This window comes from Pelodiscus sinensis, chromosome 11, assembly GCF_052426305.1.
Source record: "Pelodiscus sinensis isolate ZL-2025 chromosome 11, ASM5242630v1, whole genome shotgun sequence".
Lineage (NCBI taxonomy): Eukaryota > Metazoa > Chordata > Testudines > Trionychidae > Pelodiscus > Pelodiscus sinensis.
In genome coordinates, this window is record NC_143062.1 from 15305741 (window position 1) to 15330250 (window position 24510).

General features: G+C 54.9%; 3 protein-coding genes across 4 annotated transcripts; 2 read left to right on the top strand and 1 right to left on the bottom strand.

Moving 5' to 3' along the window:
* The first annotated feature begins 62 nt into the window (after window positions 1-62).
* On the top strand, window positions 63-4056 carry ZBTB3 (zinc finger and BTB domain containing 3). The gene is made up of 2 exons (XM_014568742.4): window positions 63-219; window positions 1157-4056. Exon 2 carries the CDS (start codon window positions 1207-1209, stop codon window positions 2602-2604), a length of 1398 nt encoding a protein of 465 aa, XP_014424228.2. The 5' UTR covers window positions 63-219; window positions 1157-1206; the 3' UTR covers window positions 2605-4056.
* A 1880-nt stretch (window positions 4057-5936) lies between these two features.
* Window positions 5937-7787, bottom strand: LOC102445122 (microtubule-associated protein 1 light chain 3 gamma-like). Its single transcript, XM_014568753.4, has 4 exons — window positions 7679-7787; window positions 7275-7330; window positions 6968-7074; window positions 5937-6509 (listed from the first exon to the last, which is right to left on the bottom strand). The coding sequence occupies exons 1-4, from the start codon at window positions 7737-7739 to the stop codon at window positions 6347-6349; spliced, it is 387 nt and encodes a 128-aa protein (XP_014424239.1). The 5' UTR covers window positions 7740-7787; the 3' UTR covers window positions 5937-6346.
* A 484-nt stretch (window positions 7788-8271) lies between these two features.
* LOC102444882 (uncharacterized) lies at window positions 8272-21919 on the top strand. 2 transcript variants are annotated; one of them, XM_089781102.1, is made up of 4 exons: window positions 8272-9239; window positions 15810-16104; window positions 16365-16616; window positions 20001-21919. In XM_089781102.1, the coding sequence occupies exons 1-4, from the start codon at window positions 9051-9053 to the stop codon at window positions 21317-21319; spliced, it is 2055 nt and encodes a 684-aa protein (XP_089637228.1). In that variant the 5' UTR covers window positions 8272-9050; the 3' UTR covers window positions 21320-21919. The 2 variants fall into 2 exon arrangements, with proteins under 2 accessions (XP_089637228.1, XP_075795425.1); XM_075939310.2 differs by having other exon boundaries at window positions 8276-9239; window positions 15807-16104.
* Window positions 21920-24510: the final 2591 nt, after the last annotated feature.

The following is a 24510-nucleotide window of genomic DNA, read 5'->3' on the forward strand; positions in this document are numbered from 1 at the left end:
GATAGGAAACCAATCAACAGACGGATCGCATTGAGTGACGGGTGTTTTAAACTATGGAGAGAAATGGGGATTGAATGACAGCGGCCGATATCCAATCTCCGGGGGACACTGGAGAGTGACAGAGATCCCCAGCCAATCAAGCATCAGAGATGGGAGAAGGGGCAAAGGCTGGCAGCATGGGGCGGGAGTAGGCGGATCCCTTCAGGCCGCGGCTTTGTGGTGAGTGGGGATATGGGGGGCAAGGGGCAAAGAATCTCCTGAGCCGGGATTAGCCGCCCGCGCCGCTCCCCTCACGCGGACCAGAACCGGCCCTGGCCCCGCGCACGCGATCTCCGGCCCCGCTCCCCTCACGCGGGACCAGAACCGGCCCCACTACCCCCGACTTAGGCCGGCCCCAGCCCCCTAAACCGGGATTCGCAACCCCCATCATCCTCCCCCGCCTGAGCGCCCCGCTCGGAGCAGCCCTGGCCTGATCTCCCTCCCCTGGGATCCCCGAGTGCCCCTCACGCACCACGGGGGCGGAAAGCAACCACCTAGCCCAGTTTCTCTGTCCCAGTCCCCTCCCTAGAGCCGGGACCCCCTCGCCAACCCTCCTCCCTCCCAGGTTCTCTCTCTGCAGGTTCCTCTCCCACCTCAGGCTCACGTAGAAGGGGACACCCAGAGCCACGTTACCGCACACCTCCCCTGGGAGCATGGGGGACACCTGCCCTAGAGAACTGCCACGAGCGGGGAATAAGGGGGGTTATTAGCTTCCAGCTCTAACGTGGGTAGGGCAGGTGGGCCCGGCAGGTGGGCCCCTGCCTAGCGGATGACAGGAGCAGGGGCCACTAGCTATTGTGTCCGCTGGAGGAGGAAGACGACAAGTGTGGATAGAAGGCAATTTGTGGGGGGAGAAGGGTATAGAGGCTCAACATGAGATAAGAGGGTTCACAATGGGGCAGACTGGAGAGGACCAAGGGGTTAGATAATGAAAGATGCAAGGCAAGGGGTGCCCCACAGCCCATGAGGTAAAGAAGTGCAGGCTGAGGCAGCAAGGGGACAGATAAAGCATGAGATTTAGGGGCTCATGGGACTGTCTGGAGGGGAGCAGATGTTTCCTCAGCCCCTCCAGCTTAAAGTAACACTTATGATCTTTCCTTCCTCCCCTCTGCCCAAGGGATTCAAGGCTATGCCCACTCCTGCTCTGTCCTCTTAAGAGCCTTCAGCATGGAGTTCCCTGACCACAGTAAGCACTTGCTGCAGAGCCTGCGAGAGCAGCGACACCAAGGCTTCCTCTGTGACTGCACAATCATGGTGGGCAGTACCCAGTTCCTAGCACACAGGGCCGTGCTGGCCTCCTGCAGCACTTTCTTTCACATGTTCTACAAGGAGCGGCTGGACAAGCTGGACCTAGTCTGCATCAATAATGAGATTGTCACAGCACCAGCCTTTGGGCTCCTGCTGGAGTTCATGTACCAGGGTACACTTGCCTTCAATGACACTCCAGTAGAGGATGTGCTGGCAGCTGCCAGCTACCTGCACATGAATGACATTGTCAAGGTATGCAAGAAGAAGCTTCAGGCACGGGCACTAGCGGAGGCTGACAGTACTAAGAAGGAGGAGGACTCCCCAGCCAGCTCTGAGTTCCTGCCTAGCACCTCCAAGTGCCAGCTTCAGAGCCCTGATATCTTGCCACCACCTCTGCACCGGTGTGAGGCAGGAAAGAACAAGAAAGAGGAGTGGAAGAACAATCCCTTGGAGAAAGCAGGCCCTCCACAGCCTCCTGCACCAACTGCAGACATGGCCGATACTACCCAACCAGGAATGGAGGGTGACTCACCCCGTGGACCTGTCTTGGGCAGGCCTCTCCCCCCAGCCTCTGCAGATGTCTCCCTACCCAGCCCCAGCAGCTCCACTGAAACCATCCCCCATAGCTACTTCCCCCCAGGCAATGTGTCAGAGGCTCCATCCAGCCTGGAAACCATCCCTGAGAACTTAACTGTGGAGCCACGGGTGGGCAGCTTAGATGGCTTTTACCCCAAGGAGCTGGACAGGGGCCCCATCAAAGTGAAGGTGGAAGCCATTGTGATCTCTGATGAGGAGCCCGACACAGTGGAGCAGCTGGAGAGGCAGAGCATGGAGATGAGGATGGAGAGCATTTTCCAGAGGCCCACAGTGGAGGTGGGGCCAGCTGGGGGCTGCAGCCGACACCCCAATGGCTTTGAGGAGCCCAGTGGCATGGAGGAGGTATCCTCAGAGGGTGGCTTCCTTCCACAAGAACATCTTCCCTACCACATGATCCCAGTGCCAGGTGGACAGGGCTACTCCAGCATGGTGACACCACCACTGCATGAGCAGATGTACCTGCCAGAGTACGAGGCACACCCCAACTTCGGTATCTTCACTGAGGATGTTCCCACCTGCAAGACATGTGGCAAGACCTTCTCCTGCTCCTACACACTGCGACGCCATGCCACTGTGCACACACGTGAGCGCCCCTATGAGTGCCGCTACTGTATGCGCAGCTATACCCAGTCTGGGGACCTGTATAGGCATATTCGCAAGGCCCACAATGAAGATCTGGCAGCCAAGCGCTGCAAACAGGATGTGGAGAACCCCTCGTAGTGAACCCCGCTGTGCCCCACTTGGGGATTTAGGACAGGCCGGACTTCTCGAAACCATAGGGGAAGCCTTTGGATTCTCTCCTGTAGAGATGGGTTGGATGTATGGTGAGGCCCCCCTGGATGCTAGCATGGAACTTTGAACTCTAATCAGGAGCCACAGCAACCATCAGCACAGGGACCTCATTGCAAATCAGGAGCTGCTCTGGTTCATACCCTTGATTAGTTGTCTTCCTACCCAAACCACATGTAAGACCTCTGTCCCTGCCTGAAGGAGTCACTGTCATTTCTTATACAGGGTAGTTCTGTTCTGGGCACACTACACTGGCCTTTCCAGTTTGGACTGCTGCCAGCTTTGTAAATAGTTTGGAAACAGCTGTGTTGATCAGAATAATTTAAACTATCCAGAGAACACTTTCACATATATTTATGCTCAGAGTAGGCTGCAGCAGCTGGGAGCTCAGGCCCAGGACAGCATCTGACTATCAAGGGTTATTATTGCTCTGGACAGAAGCGCTGTACAGAGGGGGGTTTAAGAGTGATTGCTTCAGTGAGTTTGAGCAGACACACATCCTTCACTTTCCCTTCCTGCCATCCACTCCTTCTGGTGGTTCTTGTTAATCTTGGTAGGGCTAATTCTGCCCAGATAATTCCTCCTTGAAGGTTATTCTCATTCCACACAGTCCCCCTTAGACAAAGGCTCCCTGCTGTTAGGGTTTTATTTTTAAGCAAATCATGACTTATCAAGAGAAGTAAAGTTAGTTTTAAAAAATGGTTTCCCCACCGATAGGAGTGGCCCTTTCAGCTCCTCTCCCCCCACAAATGAGCTACCAGGGAATCCAGGAAGCCACCCAACATCCCAAAAGATTAAATTTCCAGCAGCTATGGGGCTTTAGAGACAACTAGCCCTTCTGCAAAGTACCCAAGAAGGGACAAAAAGGTTCTAGTGGGTTATTTGCAGGGGATGGTTTATATGTGTATTGCTAACTGGGGTCTTTGGTTATCAGGGCAAATTGATAGAAAGCACCTAAAGCCAGGAAACCAAAACCCTGATAGGGGCCCAGGCCAAGAGTTTCGGATTCCCATTGTTGTTTCCTATGGCAACATTCGGACTCTCAACTGTTCCAAACCACCCCATGGCCCTAGGTAGCTGCTCTTTAAGCTAACGTTGTCCCTGCCAGTCACTACAGCTCTCTCTTCAAACACTGCCCTCCACAGTGAATGCAGCAGGGTTCCTGCTCACTCCACGGGGAGGAAGCGTCTCAGCACGCTGAAGTGCTGCTAAACGGTCCTCATATTTATGCTACCAAACCCAACAGCGCAGTCACCTTTTATCTGATTCATTGTTTGATCGTCTAAATATAAAGCAGAGTGAAAGTACTCATTTCTGTACAAAGCTGGGAGTTAGGGGTCATGGCCTAGGATGTGAGTTCAATAGTAAAACTAGCACCAGGTGCTTCCGCTGTCTGTGCTGTGGTCTCTTCTCTCTAGCACATTTTGGGTCATGACGGGTCAGCTCTGCTGCAGTCCCAGCCTCTGGCGCAGGCCAGCAAGTCCTGTGTTTATCCACAGGACAGGCTATAGCAATGCAAACTGCACAACTCACTCCTATAGTGGAGGAGGGATTTCAGTGTTTGTGGCTCTCACCTTTATGATACAGCCAGTCTGTCTGAGGCAATCCTCCTGGTTAGACGGTCAGTTAGCCACTACCACTCTGGAATGGGGTAAGAGCAGGTGAACAGCACCAAGCCTCTGTATCTCTGACTGATGGGAGCTGGTGGAGGCAGTAACCTCTAGTTTATGGAATGCTGCTAATAATGGCAGGATCATGAGAAGAATGAGGGGGGCAGTATGTGTATGGATCAGTTGAGCATAGAGAGAAGACAGACAGGCTTCTGGCTAGGTCCAGAGAAGAGCCCTCCCTCCCCACCAAGCCAATTTCCAATGGAATTTCCAACTTCAAACTGCTGTATACCTATTTGCATTAGCTAGGCTCCAGAAGTAGCACAGGAAGATCACACTGGTGCCACGGAAAGAGGCCTCCTTTCCGTAGCTTTGTGCTATGGGCAGAACTCCCACCTAGCTGAGAATGAATTTGTAGGAAAAAATAAAGAGAATTTTTCCTCCTCAGAGTTGAATGGGAAGAAAAGAGGGAGAAAAAAAAAAAAAGAAACCTCACCTACACTGTTCCAAGTCCCTGTTCAGATCTGTCTGGTGCAGGAGTCCCTGTTATCAACATACAAGGACTCCAGAGGACTGACTGCAAGCCTTATTCCTGTAGAGCAGGAACTCTTAGTGGATGTTCCAGCCTTCTCAGACATGTTTCCAGAACAGGAGAACATCCTTCCTTCCCTCCAATAAATCAGTTTTCACAGCAGCAATGAAGGAGAGGCCTTGGTACATGCTGCCCACTTTGCAGGGAGCAGAAAAGATACAAACTGCCATCTCAGCCTCTACCTGCTCAGCACTATTAGAAGCCTTGGGTGCTCTAACCCAGCTTTCATTTTCCCCATTTCTCAATCAGTGAGAGCCCCCAGCACAAAAAAAAAAAGAAGCAGCCTGTGATCTGTCTGAAATGATGGGCTTCCAGCAAGGCCTCCAGGAGCTTTTACTAACTCAGCAGCACTGGAGGCAAGGGGGGGGGGGGGTGAACAAAGCACCTGCTAAACAACCCTCATACAGGGAGCTGCTAAAAAGTTGTGGGGTTCTCCAAAGCACAGAACCTCTACCCAAGACAGTGGGTTATTTGCACCGGATAATAGACCAAGGGACCATGTGCTCTAAATACAGCTATAATTGGCACACTCCCCTCAGTCCTCTCTACTGGCTTGGGTAGCATGAGCTGCTTGCACCTGGCAGGGATTGCTCTGTGCCCTCCCAATGCAATCATTACTCTCAGGAACTGCAGTGGCTCAGCCATGCTGGATTGGATTGCCAGTCCCATTTCACACAGATAAGCATTTACAGAAACATTTAACAGGGTTAACTGGTGGCTACAGGGTGTACTTCTGAATCTCACGTGAGCACACATGCAGTCTAAAGGACAGACAGTGCTTAAGCCAAGTGCAAGGTTACCTTTCCCCCCTGCACAAATGAGAGCCTCCATTACAGGAGGATCGGCCCTACCGCACAGCTAGGGCTAGCCTTGAGGAGGAGGATCACCCTGCTCAGGAATTACAAGGGTGGTCAATAGAGGGGCTAGAAAAGTTGCTGGAAGACAGCTCTCAAAATAAGATGAAGTCATCTTTCACCTCCTCAGATCCACCCCAAAATCAGAGGGAATAGACTGGGCTTTTATCAGCCCCAGGTGGTGCAGCAGGAACTCAGAGCCAGCACTGACCAGCATCTTCCGATGCCACCTTTAATTAGTGGGATCCTTTTGGTCTCATGGTGAGGGGAATCATGCACAGTGCAAGAGGCTGGTAGGTGTAACTATTCCTCACAACATAAGGCCATCCCATGGGGACTGCATGACTCAGGGTAAGGGCTGAAGGGGTCCTTACTCTGGAGGCAGTGTTCCCTTTGGAGCAAAACCATTCAGGCAGTCACATGGGGCAGAGAGGAAATAGGCAGGTTCCTTGGTGTCAGCACACCCGGGTAGATGCCCCCTCCCCCCCGGCCAGGCAGGAATGTCATTCCTATTCTGACTAGATAGGGTGGAATGATCCCATTTACCAAGTAGCAACATTCGAATGGGCAACAATGGCTTCTCTCAGAGGTGCAGGAGTCCAAGACAACCAGAAGCCTTAGCCAAACATCTCCTGGGAGGCGTAGGTCATATAGAGGAACCCATCCTCATCTCGGTTCAGTGTGTACACTTCAGCCATGGTGAGTGACATGCTGACCAGGCTCCGGCTACCATCCACCAGCAAGTAGAACGACTGGGTGGAGCTGAGGGACATCCTGTTTCTGGGGAAGCAAGAAAGCAGGAGAACTGAGTCCCACCTGAAGGTAAGAAGGGAAAGCACTGAATTGTCTTCCCTGAAAGCACCCACTGCCTATTCAGCCCGGGGGCAGGGGGCACAGGGCACAACAGTATTGGGACATTGCCTGCACTTGTTGACAGCCACCCCCTACACTTCACCCATAAAGCAGCAGTGCATGGAGATGGATGCCCCTTACCCAGGGCACCAAGAAAGGATGGTTCAGAGAACAGTCTCTGCATTAGCCTCTGGTAGGTAGCACCTTTCTCTCTAGCACCCACTCGAGCACAGCATAAGTGGGCTAGTGACTGCCCGGGTCACAGCTCTCTCCTGTCTCAACTCAGAGAGGGAAGCAGGAGCCAGCAGGGGCTGGGGCACAGACACCAGGAGTGTGATACCAACCAGACCCTCACCTCCAATCACACTGCTCCTCTCTTGTCTTACCGGATAATGGTCACAAACTGACCCATGGTCAGCTCCTGGGGAACCAGGAACTTGGTCCTATCCAAAGCTGGCAGCATCTTCTCCTTAGGGTACCGCTCCAGGATCACCTGAGGAAAAAAAGGCACGTGGCTCGGGAGCAGGGGGAAGGTAGCACTCCTCCCCCAGCCCAGGCTACCCCCTGCCTTTCCCTGCCCCTGCGGACGGAAGGATCCAGTTCCCATGCAGTGGCTGGTGTTCTCGGCCGCTGCTGTACGCTGAGCCCTCGCGCCCCACCTCCTCCCGCCAGGCAACCGCCCCACCCACTCACCGGGAGTTTGCTGGGGAACCTGGAGCGGACCGCTGCTACTTCGCGTTTCCTGGTAGCTGGAACGAGAAGTGGGTCCAAGAAGGGTCACAGCCGGAGGGGCCGAGGCTGAGTCAGGGCTACCCCCAGCAGCGCCCTCCGAAGCCGGACGGAAGGAGGGGGAGAGACCCGTCCGCGCCCACAGAGCTCTGGACCCTCAGAGAAAACGAGCGAGGGTGGGGCAGCTAGCCCGGAGCAGGACTCTCTGCTCCCCCGCTGCAAAGGGAGATCCAACCCCGGTTCAGCTCCCCTGCTTAAAGCCCGAAGGGGGCAGGGCACCCCAAGGTCTCCCACGGCCAGAGCTTCCTTGCAGGAGACGCCCTGTCATCTCCCCTCTCTGCAGGGACCCTCCAGGACTCCCCTCTCACCGAAGCATTTCCGCTGCTTAAAGGGGGCGCGGGGCTCCCGGCTGCCAGCCACTGGCAGCATCTTGCAGGACGCGAGCAAGCGTCGCCCGGCCCTGAGGCCCTTTAAATAGCGCTGCCCCACTGCAGCAGGATCCGTGCAACTCCGCCCCGTCCGCGGGGGGAGCCCTGGGACCCGGGCCCTGACGGGGCTGGGGGCGCAGAGCACTGGGGGCTGATTTTGTTTCTGCTCAGACTGAGGGAGGGCAGGCCTGTTAATCGCCCCTGCTCTATGGTAGAGACATGGAAGGGCTAATTGCCCCAGCCTCCCATAGACGGTGGATGAGGGCGTTTGTTAATTGCCCCTGCCCCCGATGGATGGGGTATAGGAAGGTCTGTTAGTTGCCCCTGTCCCCAGCGGCCAGAGGGGACTTCGGCCTCATGGTCATTGAATCCAGTCGCCTCGCTCCCTTACGGGAGCGAGCAGCAGCCCACGTGGCTGTGCCCCGGGCTGGAAGAGCGGGAGCAAGGAATGGACAAACAAGCCCAGGCCCGGCCCCCCGCCATGGTGGGGGCCGGGCCGAGGGTGATATGGGACTTATCGTTAGTCCGGGGCATGGGGCAATGATACAGGTCTGGGGGTTGTACATTGGAGGAGAAGCTGCCCCTCGCTGGAGGAAGGATTTGGGGACACCGGCCCCTCTCGGGATTTGCGCGGCATTTAATCCCTCCCAGGAGTGATGGGAGCTGCGCCCCCGGGCTGTATTCCGGGGCGTGCACTGAGGATATTTGACCCCCCCCCGGGGGTATCTGGGGAATTTGCCCTATAGGGCATTTGAAGGAGTACATAGGGAATTTCCCCCGGCGCACTTGGGGAGCCTAAGGGGATATTTACCGGCTACTCCCACTCTGATCCTAACTTTGCTCTACGAAATGTTTTGCCCGGCTCGGGCCCAATCAGGAGCCCAGAGCCTTTGGCCCCGCCCCCACGTGACTCTTTCAAAACCAGCCCCTTTGTTTGAGCTGTTGTGTGTGTCGAGTCCTGGCAAGAAGCGCCCAGAGCCGGTGCCGGCTTCAGGGGGCTCCCCCACAATGCTCCCCTCAGCCTGCTCCCGGTGCATGCGATTTCCTTGCAGCCGGTGGGTGTAATTTATTCGCCCACCCGTGCTGACCCTGTTCATGCAATTTACCCCCCTCCCGGCATGCAACTTACCCTGATCCTGCTCGCGGTGCACACTTCCCTCTGCAGCTGCTGCGCCGGGTGAGTCCTGGCTGCCCGCCGGGTCACTCTTGCCCCTGCTGCATGCACTGCCCCCAGTTCTCTCGGTCTCCTCCCGCCGGTGTATGCGCCTCTTCCCTCCCCCAGCCGAGCACTGCCGCCTGACTCGGAGTGCTCATGGCCCGCAGAGCTGTACTGCCCTCCCTCTGGTCCGGGAGCGACCGGGTGCGGATCGGGGAGCGGCTGCAGGCCAGCCTGGCTGGGATCTTGGAGCTGGAGCTGCTGAGAGACACGCAAAAGGGAACAGTGGAGAGCGCCTTGGGCATCTGGGAGCCGGCGGGGGCTGGCCCAGGGAGGCAGCGACAGGTGAGAGGGGGGATGCATTGGCCAGGGGAAAGGCGGTTGGGTTTAGGGGGCTGTGTTGGCGGCCTGTGATACACAGGAGTGTATGTGATCTGGCCTGAAACTCTGTGACTTTGCAGGAGGGGCTGGTTCTGAGTAGGGGGAGTACAGTGGAATTGGGGGGGGGCATGGGATGGGACAGAGGGAGGGCATCTGTTACTGGGATATGGAAGGCTGGCGGGATGGTGATGGCTCTGGCTTAGGAGTGGGATATGAGGTGGAACATGGGAGCTGGCCTGGGGAGTTGGTGTAACTATAGTGAGTTTGGGAGTGTGATGGAGCAGGACAGGGGCATGCGTGGGGGATAAAAGGGTATGCTGGATTGGAGGGACAATGGTTGCCCTGGCCGTGGGGAGGTGGATTGAAGGGTTAGTGGCCCTTGGGCAGGGCACAAGTGGGAGAGCTGGAAGGCTCCAGGGCTCTGAGCTGGGTGACATCCCCAGTGCTCTGCCTGGGGGTAGAGTGTGCTCCACTTGGAGAAAGAAATTATTTTTGCAGCAAACAAGCCTGGAAAGCTCCTCAAAGGCAGGGTCGGTCAGTCTGGGGGAACAGCCCAGGCCTAAGCAGTGCCTGTACGAGTGGCCAGCACAGATTGATCAAGGAAAGGCACAAGGAACTCCAGTGCGGAGGACTATTTCTTGTCCAGGAGGAGTTCCCTGCTCCCTTAGGATCTGGGAAGTACCCTGAGGTTGAGTCTGCATCCCTTATATAGCCTTTCCTGTCTGAAACCTGGACATGGTCCCATTACCCACATACATGTTCAGCCCATTTGTGAATCCTGCTGGGGGGGGGGCTCTTGTCCCCGTCATGCCTTGTGGCTGTGAGTTCCACAGGCTAATTCAGTGCTTGTTTCCTTTCTTTGGTTTTAAAAGTATTGCCTCTTTAATTTCAATATCTCCTTGTTCTGCATCAATTTTGGGGGTGAATGGAGTCCCGTCTGCCTTTTCTCTGCCCGTTACTATTCTGTGTTACTCTCTCATGTCTCTTATCTGAAGTAAATAGTTTCAGGCTCTTTTAACTGACTTTAGACTGAAGTCTCTACCTATCTTCTATTTCTGCCTTGTGTTTGCACCCATCCCAATCCCACTTCCTCCTTTTTGTGCATGAAGTTTGTATAGCCGTTTCCTGGCATGTGGAGGCATTGGTGCTTTATTGCCTGATACTAGATACAACCTGTATTGTGAGTTGTCTCTTATAAATTCTCTTCAGCCACTTCTTGAATGCAACCACGTCTGGTGTGGGCTGGGGCAACTTACCCAAAAGTACATTGCAGTGCTGCTTAACAGCTTAGGAGAAGGAAAAGAGAATCCATTTTCCCTCTTAGACTATCTGTGCAGAGCTGTAGACATATGGGTCCCAAGATATTGAGAGACACAAGGTGGGGAAGATAATAGATATTATTGAACCAACTTCTCTTGATGAGAGATGCAAGCTTTGGCACTTACACAGAGCTTTTCCTCAGACCTGGAAAATGTACTCAGCATGTCAGTGCTTAGTAGAAGATGGAACAGATTGTTGAGCATAAGTTGTTAACATATTTCAGCATATTCATATTCAAGGTGAAATGGCCTGTTAATGACTTATGTTAAACAAGCTGTTTTGTCTTGTATTTAGCAGTGATATTCTGAGGCCATGTCTAGGCTCCTGACTTACAGCACTTCTACAAATAATTACATTGCTTGTGCATGTCTACCTGTTGCTCCTTGTGTGAGTGGTGTGTGTTCTCCTCAGGAGTACTTGTATTGATTATACTGGCAGTGAGGGGCAGCTCCTGAAAGCCAGTAACTGTCAACTAACTACATCAACTGACTCTGCTCGTGAAGATGGTATTATTAAATCAGCATTGCATGGCCGTTACATTGGCAGGAGTAAAATTTAAATGTAGTCACTTCCATAGTTAGGTTGACATAAGCTGCCTTGCCTTGATCTGACTCTGCAATGTAGAAGTTGTTCCAGAGAAGATATTATCTCTCACCTTGCCACTCAGCATACAGGAGGCCTCCCTCGTCTGCCCTGTGCTCTGGTGCCTAACTAAGGGGCAGTGTGCACTTTGCTGTACCTCGGGCTGTGCTATTTGCATTTCTCAGCCTACTTTGTTTGGAATAGATGTGCCCTCATTTGTACAGTCAGAGCCCCAGGATAGAGGGCATTGAAGCCTTGTGGGACTCTGAGAGAATTCTTGGTGTCTCCCCTGACTCTGAGGGGTAGTTGTGTTAGTCTGTAACTTAAAAAAACTTAAACAAGTGGTCGTGTAGCACCTTGGAGACTAACAAAAATATAACAATAGTATCATGAACTTTTGTGGGCACAGCCCGCTTCTTCAGATAAGTAGGCAAGAGGCACACAGAAACCCCAAAACGTAAAGCTGAAAAAGCGGGGAGGGGTGGGGAAACCCCTGTCAATTATAGTGTCTGTGCTCTGTCTGTCTGGGGAGTTGAGGCAGGGAGTAGGATTCAGGCCTAGGCTGCTGCCCTGGCCTTGGTGAGTTGGTCTTTGTGGATCTGTTTTGCAGGGAGGTGGGCGTTGGCTGGTCAGCCTGATGACTGTTAGAGGAAACAAACCACCTGTTGTTTACTGAGCTCACTTCCTGCCTGGCTGTCCTCCCAGGCCAGCTCTGCGCTGGCGTGGGCAGTGCCAGCTTCTCCATCCTCTCCCTGGTGTCATTCAAGAGCAAATAGCAGAACTGGAGTCTACTCTTTATGAGGAACGTCTTAACTAGCCAGCTCCAGTATCTGTTCCCTCCATGCCTGCCCTGCACACCTGGCATTGCAGGCAGAGTGGAAAGAGGGGGGAACTGCCCCAGGGCAGCCTGGCCAGTGCATGCCCACTCATGCCCAGTAACATACACAGCTGTGCCTATGCGGGGGTGGGGTGGGGGGGGTTGAACAGCTGGGAACCTGCAACCTGCCCCCTCCCAGGGGATAGCAGTGAGGCCAGGCCTGGCTTTCAGGACCAGTCTGGCTTAATGCCAGCAGAGGCTTTGAATAACCAAATTATTGGGTGAAGGCATTGAGTCAGGGGTGGGTGGCAGAAATGTCAGTGGGGCCTGGCTGTTTTCCAAGGTGAAGGGTGCATGTGAACCCCCATACCCACCCTAGGCACCCCAGCAAGCTCCTGCATGTACATACCCCCCCAACTCCTGAAGTCTTGTACATGCACTCTCAGTTTTCCCATGTGGAGCGTGTCTCTCTGCTTGAGTAGGTAAGATGGACGGGGAGAGGGGGGCTCACACAAAGGCAACAGCTGCCTGGTCAGGGCTTGGGAGGGATGGAGCTGAGCTCAAAGGCTGAGAGGGGCCTCCAGGCTCATGTTTCACTCCTGCCGCCAGCTTGGCTCTGGAGCTCTCCCCCCTCTTCCTTGGCTATGTTAGCCTGGCTGTTGGTGGGGCTGGGGGTGGGGGGGTTCCCATTGCTCCCCTCCCAGTTACTGGGCCCTAAGGCTAAGGGGAAGCCAGGCATGTGGGGCAGTAGGGATGATGCTACAGAGCAAGTCACCCTGGCTGGTGCTGGCGGCTGTGGGTCTAGGCTGAGAGGTGTCTAGGGCTGTGGTTTGAGGGAACAGGACCTGTTTTCCACTGTGATTTCTCTCCCCCCCCCCCCCCCCCATATTGCTTAACTTTTTTTTTTAACCACTTTGAACCACAGAGTCCAATAAAACCTGAGCCAGCCCCTCTTGCGGAGGAAGCTAAGCAGCCCCCAGCTCCACGTCAGCCAGGATACAGATCTGCAAATATCTTGGGGGGTGAGAAGGGCAGGGCCGGCCCCCTCCCCCACCCATGGAGGCAGGGGGCTGGAGGGGAGGTTGAGGTAAAGTGCAGGGAGCCAGGGAAGTTTGTGATCTTATCAGTGCTTCTGATCACCAGCCTGGGGTCAAGGTGCATCATCCGTTGGCCTCCTGAACTCCTAGCCTGGCTGTGGCTGCTGCTGCTTCCAGGTTCCTGGGGCGGGGAAGGAGGCCCCTGACTGCCAAGTCCTGTCCCCAGAGAGAGAGCAATAAAATGAGGGAGGGGGTTGGGCTAAAGAACTGCCTCCATCCGCTGCTGGGGGCTAGAACAGCCAAACTATCCCTCACCCCCCTCCACCCCTGGGGAAGGTTTGGGAGCAGCTTGCCCTCCCTGTGCCTCCAGGCTGTTTCCACAGATAGTCTGAAGCTGGGGGGAGGGGCATCTAGCTAGGTGGAGGAGACCATACTTAGAGGGCTAAGCACATAGCGGTGCACAGGACTCCTGGGGTCTCTGCTCTCCTGTGCCACCTGGGGCAGGTTCTGTCAGCCTGTCACTGTAAGGGGGTGATGCTGCTCCTTTCTTGGAGGCTAATGGCCAGGGTGCTCTGATCCCAGGAGGTGCCAACAGGAGCTTTGCAGTGCTCACTCAGCAGTGGGCATATCCCTTCCTTCTTGGGCGGCTGCCATGGGGCTAAACCAGCACTGCGCATGGGTGTGGTTGCAGGGGACTGTCTCTGTCACTTCAGCCTGCTCTCGGAGGAGTACCTCTGGCAGTGACACCGCACTGAGCCAGGTTGGAATCAATGGGAGGCTGCGCCTGCACCAGCAATTGGTACCGAATTGCCTTGATTCAACCTGTGCAACTTCCCCTATGGACCGGAGCTTGCTGGAGTGCAGTGCCAGCACAAAGGAGAGAAGGGGCCTGCCTGCCGGAGCAGGGACGGTATTCTGCAGTGATGAGAGGGGTGGGGCTGATCTCGGGAGGGTTCTGAGGTTTTTGTGGTGCCCAGCACAGGAGTTGAAAAGCCACTGATGTGGTGGGAGCCCTGATCTTGGTCAGGTTCCAGGGTCTATTCAGTGCCCAACAGGCCTGGCTGGGGCAGGCAGTCTGGGGCAGAGTTGGGGGGTCTCCAGTGCCATGGAGGAGGCCCAGTCATAGCTGGGGATGCGCTCTGCTTAGATCAGGCTTGGGGCTGTGTCTGAACATAAGAATGGCCGTACTGGGTCAGATCAAAGGTCCATCTAGCCCAGTATCCTGTCTGCCGACAGTGGCCAGCACCAGGTGCCCCAGAGAGGGTGGACTGAAGACAATGATTAAGCGATTTGTCTCCTGCCATCCTTCTCCAGCCTCTGACAAACAGAGGCCAGGGACACCATTTCTATCCCCTGGCTAATAGCCTTTTATGACCCTAACCTCCATGAAATTATCTAGCTTCTCTTTAAACTGTGTTATAGTCCTAGCCTTCACAGCCTCCTCTGGCAAGGAGTTCCACAGGCTAACTACATGCTGTGTGAAGAAGAACTTTCTTTTATTAATTTTAAACCTGCTACCCGTTAATTTCATTTGGTGTCCTCTAGTTCTTCTATTATGGGAACTAATAAATAACTTTTCTTTATCTGCCCTCTCCACACCACTCATGATTTTATATACCTCTTTCATATCCCCCCTCAGTCTCCTCTTGTCTAAACTGAAAAGTCCCAGTTGCTTTAACCTCTCTTCATATGGGACCCGTTCCAAACCCCTAATCATTGTAGTTGCCCTTTTCTGAACCCTTTCCAAGGCCAAAATATCTTTTTTGAGGTGAGGAGACCACATCTGTACACGGTATTCAAGATGTGGGCGTACCATAGTTTTATACAGAGGCAATAAGATATTCTGTGTCTTATTTTCTATCCCTTTCTTAATAATTCCTAGCATCCTATTTGCCTTTTTGACCGCCACTGCACACTGTGTGGAAGTTTTCAGAGAACTATCCACGATAACTCCAAGATCTCTTTCCTGATTTGTCATAGCCAAATTAGCCCCCATCATACAGTCGGGGTTATTTTTCCGGATGTACATTACTTTACACTTATCCACATTAAATTTCATTTGCCATTTTGTTGCCCAATCACTCAGTTTGGTGAGATCTTTTTGGAGTCCCTCAGTCTGCTTCTGTCTTGACTATCCTAAACAGTTTGGTGTCATCTGCAAACTTTACCACCTCACTGCTTGCCCCTTTCTCCAGATCATTTATGAATAAGTTGAAAAGGATTGGTCCCAGGACTGACCCTTGGGGGACACCACTAGTTACCCCTCTCCATTCTGAAAATTTACCATTTATTCCTACCCTTTGTTTCCTGTCTTTTAACCAGTTCTCAGTCCAGGAAAGGACCTTCCCTCTTATCCCATGACCATGTAATTTACACAAGAGCCTTTGGTGAGGGACTTTGTCAAAGGCTTTCTGAAAATCTAAGTATACTATATCTACTGGATCCCCCTTGTCCGCATGTTTGTTAACCCCTTCAAAGAACTCTAATAGATTAGTAAGACAGAATTTCCCTTTACAGAAACCATGTTGACTTTTGTCCAACAAATTATGCTCTTCTACATGCCTCACAATTTTATTCTTTACTATTGTTTCAACTAATTTGCCCAGTACTGAAGTTAGTCTTACTGGTCTGTAATTGCCAGGATCGCAACTAGAGCCCTTTTTAAATATTGGTGTCATGTTGGTTACATCACGTCAGTCATTAGATGCCAGTGCCCCGGGTTGGTTTGGTGGCTGTGGGCATCGCTGACTAACCCTGTTCATGGTCCTGCCACAGCAGGGATGGGGCAGCCTGGGGGCTAAGGAGCCGCTGCCCCCAGTCAAGCTTGACCGGAGCAAATCTGAGGACCTGCTGGGCATCCCTGAGAAGCCATGTGTCGCCTACTGCTCCTCCGAGAGCATCGACGTGGGGCTCCAGGCCGGGACCAAGGAGAGCAGAACACCAGGCATGAGCCTGGGATTGAGAGCCATTGGCTTCAGCGAGCAGCTCCTGCTGCCCAAGAGGCCCAGGGCCCAGGTAGAGCCCAGCTTCACTGCGCCAGAGACCTCAGAGGCCGACTCCAGGCCCAGCTCAGGTATGTGCAGTTGGGATGCAAGCCCTGGCCACCAGGACCAATAAGGCATCGTGGCTTGCTCTTCCTGTGGGAAGTGTGATGTGAGCAGAGGCTCCAAACTGGGCCCTCTATCCTGTCGGGATCATCCTCTACAACCCAGATTCCTGGGACATGCTAGTGGAGGACTTGGGGGAGGGGAGAACCATCGCAGTGGGGGTTGAGGGGCCAAGGTGAGAGAGGGGCAACCAGGCCCCCACAGTGAACCTCTCCTCTTGCCCCAGGATTCTACGAGACCAGCGAGATGGGCTCCTTGTCTGACTCCTCCATGTCCATGCACAGCGAGTGCCCAGGGGGCTCGTACTGCAGCGTCGGGTCCCTCTCCCACCTCCCAGGCCTACGGGACAGTGGCTGTGTCCGACCGCACTCTACCGATGAGGCCACCGTCCGTCTTCTTGACCTCCGGCTGCAGCGGGTAACAGCACCCAATGCTCCCAGTGGCCCCCATGCTGCTGCCAGGAGACCCGTCTCAACAGGTATTTGGGAAATGGGCAGCTCCGGGTGCAGAGTCCTGCTGCCAGCCAGTGGGCTTCTGGGAGCAGCAAGATGGGGACATAACCCTGAATCTGGCTGGGGGACGCTGATTCATTCTAACTTCCCCATTGGCACAGGGGCTCTGGACAACCTGTTAGGTACTATTGAAGCCCCCATGGGTGAGGGGCTGGCCTGTCTAGCGGCGGATAGAGGGCAGGGCGAGTGAGGTGGCTGCCCCAGGCCCCGCCCTTCAATAGGCCCCGCGCATGCGCTACTACCTGTCGGCCGTGGCCGTGGTGTATGCGCAAAATTGTGCTGCCCCCGGCCCCACGCTTCAATAGGTCCCAAACCCTGGGCCCCGCAAAACTCTCATCCGTCTCTGGGCCTGTCCCCTACCAAATGTTCTCGGATTTCTGGATGCCAGGCAGGAGTGGGGCCTGCCTGCTCCCTGCTGCCTGACAGACACTCCAGGAACTTTGTTCCAAGTTGTTACAGATCTGAAGGCCAGGAAAGTTCATTGTGATGGGTCAGGCTGGACAACCCAGCCCTGGGACTCCGGCATGTAGCCAGTGGCAGCAGGCTTGTCTGATTTTTGATGGTGTCTAGAATGTCTCCAAGTCTGGCCCCTCTCCTCTCCCACTCTGTGCATGCCCCCTTGTAAGGTGTTATCCATTTTTTAAAATAACGTAAGAACGGACTGGATGCAGTGAGCGCGTAACAGTTTAACAGTATTACATTTTCCTTACAATAGTGATATTGTGCATCTAACTAAGAATATCAAATTTATTCATACTCCGTTGCATACAAAAACAACCAAACACTCCTGGGTCAATAACCTTCAAATGCAAATACTTTTTAAAATTAAAACAAAATGTAGCACTGCCTTTTGCGATGTCCTTCAGGAGGAAGTAAACAGCATTCTCAATGGAATTTAAAAGAACAATGGGGGAAACGTTTTTCTGTGGGTCTTTCGGGCTTCTTTTTATAAAACTAATTTTTTTAGATGAAGTGGAGTTGTCACCTTCCTAAGGGTTTGGCTGCACTAGGATTTCACACTGAGAGAAACTGTGCCAGCACAAGTCCTGCTTAACTGGGCATGAATCGTCTGCACAAGGGGCTTGCACAACTGCAGCTATATTGGTGTAAAATAACCTAGTGCAGACAAATCAGACAATGTAGCACCCACAGCAAAACATCCCGAAGAACTACTTCTGAAGAACTAAGTAAAGAATGGGTCCAGGGATGAGGGGTTCATGGTGCAGAAGAAGGCTCGGGACTGGGGCAGAGGGTTGGGGTGTGAGGCAGTGAAGGCTGGGGGCAGGCTCTGGGATGTGAGAGGGGCTCAGGGCTGTGGGTAAAGGCTATGGAGTAAGTCTGGGGATGAGAGGTTCACAGTGCAGGAAGGAGCTCAGGGCTGGGGCAGAGGGTTGGTGCTGGGGGGCTGTAGCTGGGCCAGGGATGAGGAGTTTGAACTTTGGGGAGTAGCCAGAACGCTGCCTTGGAGTTCAGGCCACAGAGGACTCCCCTCAGCCTTCTCTCCCCCAGCAGTGAGCTCTGGGGTACGCTCTCCCTCCCCCTTTCCTCCTGGCATGACACTAACCCAAGCCCCAGGCTGCTGCTCAGGAGGTTCAAACTAGTTAAGCCCCCTCAGAGTCACCTGCTGGGGTGGAGGGCTGCCATGCAACTGCACCTCCTCCCTGCACAGCTGCAGCAGTCAGCCTGCCCCAGCACTTTGCTCTTAGCCAGCAGTGGCTGTCAAGGGCCAGCAGTGGCTGCCTGCTGCCCAGGGCACAGGTGATGCTCAGGGGAGGCGCGTGGGGGTGGCAGGTGAGGCATGTAGGGGCAGCAGACAGGGCTGTGGGAGAGACCCCGCCCTGAACGTTTGTGAGGCTGGGCTTCCAGGGCCCTGAATTTGCTAGAACATGGACACCATAGGTCCATACAACTTGCCACTCCTGCAAGGAACTTGCCACTCATGGCTGAGCCAAAGCAGGCCTTCAGGGCTGGTCAGCACTGAGAAGGCCTCAATAGAGTAAAACCCCACCCCTAACAAGCGTAGTTCACCCAATGAGGCTGCAGTAGGAAGGTGGCGTGCCGCAGGAGAGTTTATTCCACTTCGTATGCATGGCAGCTAGACCAACCCAACAGTGTAACCGTGTCCCCACGGGTTCTACGCTTTCACTGCAGCTGGGCAGCCACAGCAGGAAACTTTCCCATGTATAAAAGGCCTTAGAAGCCTGGGCTTGATTTACTGACCCCACCTCTGGTCCCACTCTTCTCTGGGACACGGAATCACCCATCTTCTTGGGTTTTCTGGGCCAAAGGCTAATGTTGTTGACATGCTTTACGTCTAGGGTTGCCAGGTGTCCGGTTCTCGCCCGGACAGTTCGGTATTCAGGTCCCCCGTCCGGTTTAAAAAAAGAAAAACAGAAAATATCAAACATGCGAAATGTCCGGTATTTCCTGTTTCCCTTGGACGGAAGCCTGGCGGGGACAGTTTTCCCCTGCTGTGTCTGGCGGGGGAGTGGGGAGTGCGGGGCCACTTAAAGGCTCTGCACTTTTTTTTTTCTTTTTTTTTTGCTTTAACAACTCCCTTCCACCCCCCTTTTTTTTCCTCAACAGAATTTTTCTCCTGTATTTTTTTTGGGGGGGTGGAGGAGGAGGGAACCATCTGGCAACCCTATTTACATCCAGTCCGAGGCCAGGCCTGTGCTGGGAGCACGTTGCTGGTGTATCTATGTCCGTATGTGGTGCCTGTGCACTACACCAGCAAAGCACTCGGAATGGGGCTGCAGCTTAGGCTGGTGCCAGCCTAGCTTATTCCAGCCCCCTGAGCACATGTCACTCAGCAGGCAAAAGGCCTTTTTGGGTGACAAAACTGCAGCTATGCCTGGGCTTTTGCTGGCACAGCTGTGTTGGGGGGGATTTTTTTTTCTTCATCTTTCTCACTGACAGCTATGCTGGCAAAAGCCCTAGTGTAGATCCAGTTGTACCTGTTAAGCTCTCTGAGAAAAAAGGCCTATTTATTTTGCTGGGGAAAATGGTCTAAGCTGCACCTCCACTGAGGTATCTGTGCCTGGATATCTGTACCAGCAGACCCCGCCTAGTGGGGACAAGCCCGTGGTCTCAGAGGCAGGTTTGTTACCCTCAACTTGTTCTCTTAGCTCTCCTCTGAAGTTGAGGAGTTGCCCCAGGATCCTTGCCAGTGCCCATGGGCACCCAGCCATTTGGTCACCACTCAGCCAAGCTACCTCCAGCTCAGATACTGGGTCCAGTTTGGTGTAGCCAAGCCCTGCAACATGCAGGGAATACTGGCTCTGGTACCTGGTGTGTCCCAGAATAGGCCAGATTCTGTCTCTGATCCAGGGTGCCTGATCTCTCCACAGGGGACCTGGAGTTCCTGCTGAGCCTAGGTGAGCTTTCTCCAGCCTTCCCTCAGAACTTGCAGCTCTTGCGGTACAAGTGTGACCTGGTGTCCCGCAGCACCAGCGAGATCTACCACTACCCCAGCCCGCTGCATGCCGTGGCCTTGCAGAGCCCGCTCTTCACTAGTGGCCTGTCCCGGGGCCCATCCCAGGAGGACCTCAGTGAGCGGGCAGCCATCTGCACTGTGCAGGAGGGCTCTCCCCAGAGCGAGCCGGCCCTCTCGGAGGAGCAGCGCCAAGCCCAGCTGGACCGTTACATCGCCAAGCTGGTGCTGAGGTACAGGTGTCGCTTGGCAGCTGGCCGCGCGGAGCTTGGCTACTTGGCAGGGCACCAGAAGAGCCAGTCCATGTCATCAGTCTGTGGATCCCCGCTGTGGCCTGGGCCACTCCCTGGCTGGAAAATCCGCAGACGCATTTCCACCTGCTCCCATCTCCGCTCTCCAGAAGGGCCTGAAAGCTCCCAGTCCCTGGATGGCCCAGGGGGCCGAGGCTCCACTGCCTCCTCAGTGGGGTCCAGTGAGCGCTCTGTGGGGTCACTCCTGGAGCAGCTCTCGCTGTGCCGGGAGCAGCCAGAGGGAGCCAGCTGGGCGGAGGCCTCATCCTGTCTCACCCACGTGGTCAGGGTCAAGGCCTCCTCCAGAAAGGGCCTTGGCTGTGAGCAGGAGCGGCTGTACCAGGGTAAGCACGCCTCACGGGAGCTGGTGAAGGCACGTGAGGGTGCAGAGCGCAGCTGGCTCAGCCCCCGGGAGCTGCTCCGCAGGATCAGCCTCCGGCGCAGGCCAGCTCTCCGGGCCGAGGGCGGGAGCCGCTGCAGCTCAGAGATGAATGTCCGCATGCCAGGCCCTGTGTACCGCTGCAGCTCTCAGCGCTGCCTGGAGCCCCCTGGCAGACACAAGTGGGTATCCGTCCTGGAGATCTCCAGCCAGGCCCTGGAGAGGCCAAAAGCTGAGCCCTTCCCCCCACCAAGCCGCCAGCTCGCCTTCTCCACAGACTCCTGCTTCCCTGCTGGCAGCCAGCTTGCGCTGCAGCCCCCGCGGGCTGAGGGCAGCAGTGCCTCCAGTCTCAGTGAGGTGGATGTGCTCAGCCTGAATGGGGATTGGCGCCTGCGGCAGCTGGGCCCACCCAGGGCCCGCACACTCCAAGCCTCTGCCACCCTGGATTCCAGCGACCCAGCCATGGCCAGTTTCAAACTGCACAGGGCCTGCTCCTTCAAGGAGCTGAAGAGGATGATGAGAATGAAGAGGCCCTTGGTGCCAAAGGCCAGTGGAGCCTCCAAGTGACTTCCTGGGGCTGCAGGCTGCTTCCCCATTTAGTGGGACTGCCAGCTCTGCCTGCCCCCTCCCTAGACAGTCTGCACCATCCCCCCCCCCCCCACACACACACCCTTTGTGTTTCTTCTCTTGAGTAGAAAACCACCTGGAACTGGCAGGGTCTGATGCTTCATCCACCCTGATCTCCTACGTGCTGGGGAGGGGATATAGAATCTATCCCTGTCCCAATGCTGACAGAACTGTAGGGGCTAGGCTGGCTTGGAGGACCCTCTCCCTAGAGTGTGGACAGGCCAGAGCAACCTTCTTGCTGTGAGGCAGGGAGTTTGAAATGGCCCCTCAGCTTCTAAAGGCGAGAGGGGGCAGGAGCCACACTGGGCTCTACAGACTGTCTGGACCCCTAGTATGGGCTTGAAAGCAAATGTTCAATAAGTACCTTGGGTCCCTGTGTCTCCCAAAGCCTAGGGGTAGGTGCTGCTGTCTGCCCAGCCTGGACAGGCGGCTGCTGTGGGGCGGAGGAGAGGGGGTAGAACTGTCTGGCTCTGGCTACCTCAAGGAGCCTCACTGCTCATGTCCACTCTAAATGAAAAAATAAAAAGTGAATGTGCAGGATTTGGTGGTTGTTTTAGATGTGCAGGATTTACTGGCTTGGGAGGGGTAGGGCCTCACTGCCCCAGGCACCATCCTGCTCTGGGGTGGTAGGAAAGGCTGGCCAGGAAGGCATGTACAAGCTGCTTTGTTAGCATGGACTCTCAGCATGGTGCTTGCATGACCCCTCCCTGCATTGCATTAATTGCCTTGCCCTTAGCCAGGGCCAGGGGTGCCAGTAAACACCCACTTTTTCAAAAGTACTGGTTGTACTCTAGACGCTCTTTTTCAAAAGAGGCTTGCAGTCTAGACGTAGCCATGGCGGTTGAATTGTGCAGTGAGATCCTGGCTGAAGGGCTCTTGCAAGCTCCTAATCTGCTTCTGCTGCACTGAAACAGGGCTCTGCAGCTCTTGAAGTGAACCAGTCTCACTGAACTGGTGTTGCCCTGTGTGCAGGCAGGCCCCCCCTCCCATGTGTCCTACAAGCCGGGCAGATCAGTGCCCCAGCTGCAACAATAGCATCTGCCGGGAGTTCCTAAAAACAATCCCTTGGCCAGCTCTAGCCCTTGAGAGCTTGGAGCCCTGGCCTCATGTGACCCAGTGCAGCCTCACACCCATGCTCATCTCTATGGGGCAGATGCTTGCTCCAGGCTGGTTTGGATCAGTTTCTCACCTGAGACGCCTGTCCTTCCCACCTGCAATGGCTCTCTGGCTCTTCCTTCCTGCCCTTCCAGCCTCTGGGGCTAATTCCAGGATGCCTGACAGAGGGGCTTTGTTCACCCAGATGCACTACGCATGGCCCTGCAGGAGGCAGAGCCCAGCTCTCTGGTTGGGGCAGGGTTCACCCATTGGGAGGGAACAGCTCCCTGTCTGGCCTCACCTTAGCACCCTTTAGCCTGGGTGCTGGGGCTGAGAAGTTGGGGCCGTGCCAGCATTTGCTGGCAATTTGCTATTTGCACATTACAGGGAGAGGAGAGTCCACAGCCCCATTTCCCAGCTGTCAGCCTGGGGGAGCTGTTTGCTTAAGCAGCAGGGAGGAGTCAGGACATGTGGATGGCAGGAATGAAGGATTTTTGCTAGGATGGGTGAGAGGTGGAGGGGCCAGGCTTGTGGGACCTAGAGAAACGCCCAGTACTGGCTGATCCCAGGGACTGCGATTCTCAGCCCCTAAGCATATCCAGGGGTGAAGTAACTTACATTTCTGACAGGTACTGTCCTATCATAACCTGCCTCCCGGGGCAGCTTCAAGGCAGGGGTTGCTATACAACAGTATCGGCAAGAATTATGAGGGGTGGAGTGCTGGGGGCTCAGGGCAGCGGATTGGGGACGTAAAGGTGCAGGGGAGAGGGGAAGAGGCTAGGAGAGTGGAGGGAGGTGCAGGAATCAGGGCTGGGATGTATGAGGGGCTCAGGGCATGAAGGTGCAGGAGTCAGGGTTGGGAGTGACAGAGCCAATGATCTGGCCCTCGCTCTGTCTCTGGCACCACAATGTGGGGTGGCGAAGCCTGTGCAATTGTGACTGGGCATGCGCAGGTCCTTGGGGGTACAAAGGACACTGCCCTGCAGACAAGGGGTGTGAGTGGAGGTCACCGGACACAAGGCAGCGGGCTGGGGCTAGAGTGTGTGTGGGGGCCCTGGGTTAACTTACTTGGCCAGGACCAGATGGGCTGATTTCACACCCACCCATACCCATCAAACATGCCTGCAGCAGGGCTGATGACAGTGCCTCTTGCAACCAGATGGGGCCAGACTGTGGGGCTGCCACGGCTGGACAGGAGCTGATTCCATCCCCCCTTGGCAGGAGTGGGACCAGGGCCAGGCCACTATGGCAGATGAGAGCTGCTACCAGCCCTCCAAGTAGGCCGGCTGGGAGTGTGTGCACCTCCCCTACAGCATGCCCCCAGCTGGCCCCTTTTAAGTTGCCTTCTTGCCTCTTGGCTGCTGCTATCACAGCAGAGCCGAATGCCCCAGCCAGCGCTATCTGGAGTAGTGCACTGGGGCGCACACCTCACTTTCACCTCTGGTCATCACAACACATCTGGCATAGGGGGAGGGGTGATACATGCCAGGCTGAGCTGGGAGCTCCCACATGAAAGGAGACCCAAGTCCCCCAGAGGAAATCTCCTGCTTGGGAGTAAGCCGGATCGTTTGGGCTTCAGGCTAGGCTGATATGAGCAGCCAAAATGTCAGCACCTGAAATGCAGCTCCTCCCACCCTTCATTTGTACCTGCCCAGCTATCACTGGGGCCTCATGGGCAAAGAAGGAAGGGTATGAAGCATCACTGCAGGGTGGGGCATATTGCAGGCAGCAGCCCAGTGTGTGCTCTGTCTGAGGATAAGCCACCTCCCTCCAGTCCCGGTCTAATCTGGGCCCCTCTGCAGGGTGCAGGTGATGCCCAACACAATGCATGCAGTCACTGCATGAGCCCCAGGGCAGACTAGCTAGCAGCAGACAGTGAAGAGAGGAGCTATTTCTTGTTTGTTAGGGCCAGACGGGGCTGGGGGTCAGGTCACGTAGCTCAGGCCAGAAGCAGCAAAGCTGGGAGTCACTCCCTAAAACAAGCTCCCTGCAAGAGAGCCCAGGCAGGGAAGAGAGAGACACACACACACACAAGC

What these genes read in the sequence shown, in the direction of transcription:
- LOC102444882 (XM_075939310.2), top strand. Translation starts at nt 9,051, where the DNA reads ATGGCCCGCAGAGCTGTACTGCCCTCCCTCTGGTCCGGGAGCGACCGG. An exon ending in CGACTCCAGGCCCAGCTCAG is followed by an intron (nt 16,105 to 16,364) that starts GTATGTGCAGTT and finishes CTCTTGCCCCAG; the next exon opens with GATTCTACGAGACCAGCGAG. An exon ending in CAGGAGACCCGTCTCAACAG is followed by an intron (nt 16,617 to 20,000) that starts GTATTTGGGAAA and finishes ATCTCTCCACAG; the next exon opens with GGGACCTGGAGTTCCTGCTG.
- ZBTB3 (XM_014568742.4), top strand. Translation starts at nt 1,207, where the DNA reads ATGGAGTTCCCTGACCACAGTAAGCACTTGCTGCAGAGCCTGCGAGAG.
- LOC102445122 (XM_014568753.4), bottom strand. Translation starts at nt 7,739, where the DNA reads ATGCTGCCAGTGGCTGGCAGCCGGGAGCCCCGCGCCCCCTTTAAGCAG. An exon ending in TAAGCAGCGGAAATGCTTCG is followed by an intron (nt 7,331 to 7,678) that starts GTGAGAGGGGAG and finishes TTCTCGTTCCAG; the next exon opens with CTACCAGGAAACGCGAAGTA. An exon ending in GGTTCCCCAGCAAACTCCCG is followed by an intron (nt 7,075 to 7,274) that starts GTGAGTGGGTGG and finishes TTTTTTCCTCAG; the next exon opens with GTGATCCTGGAGCGGTACCC.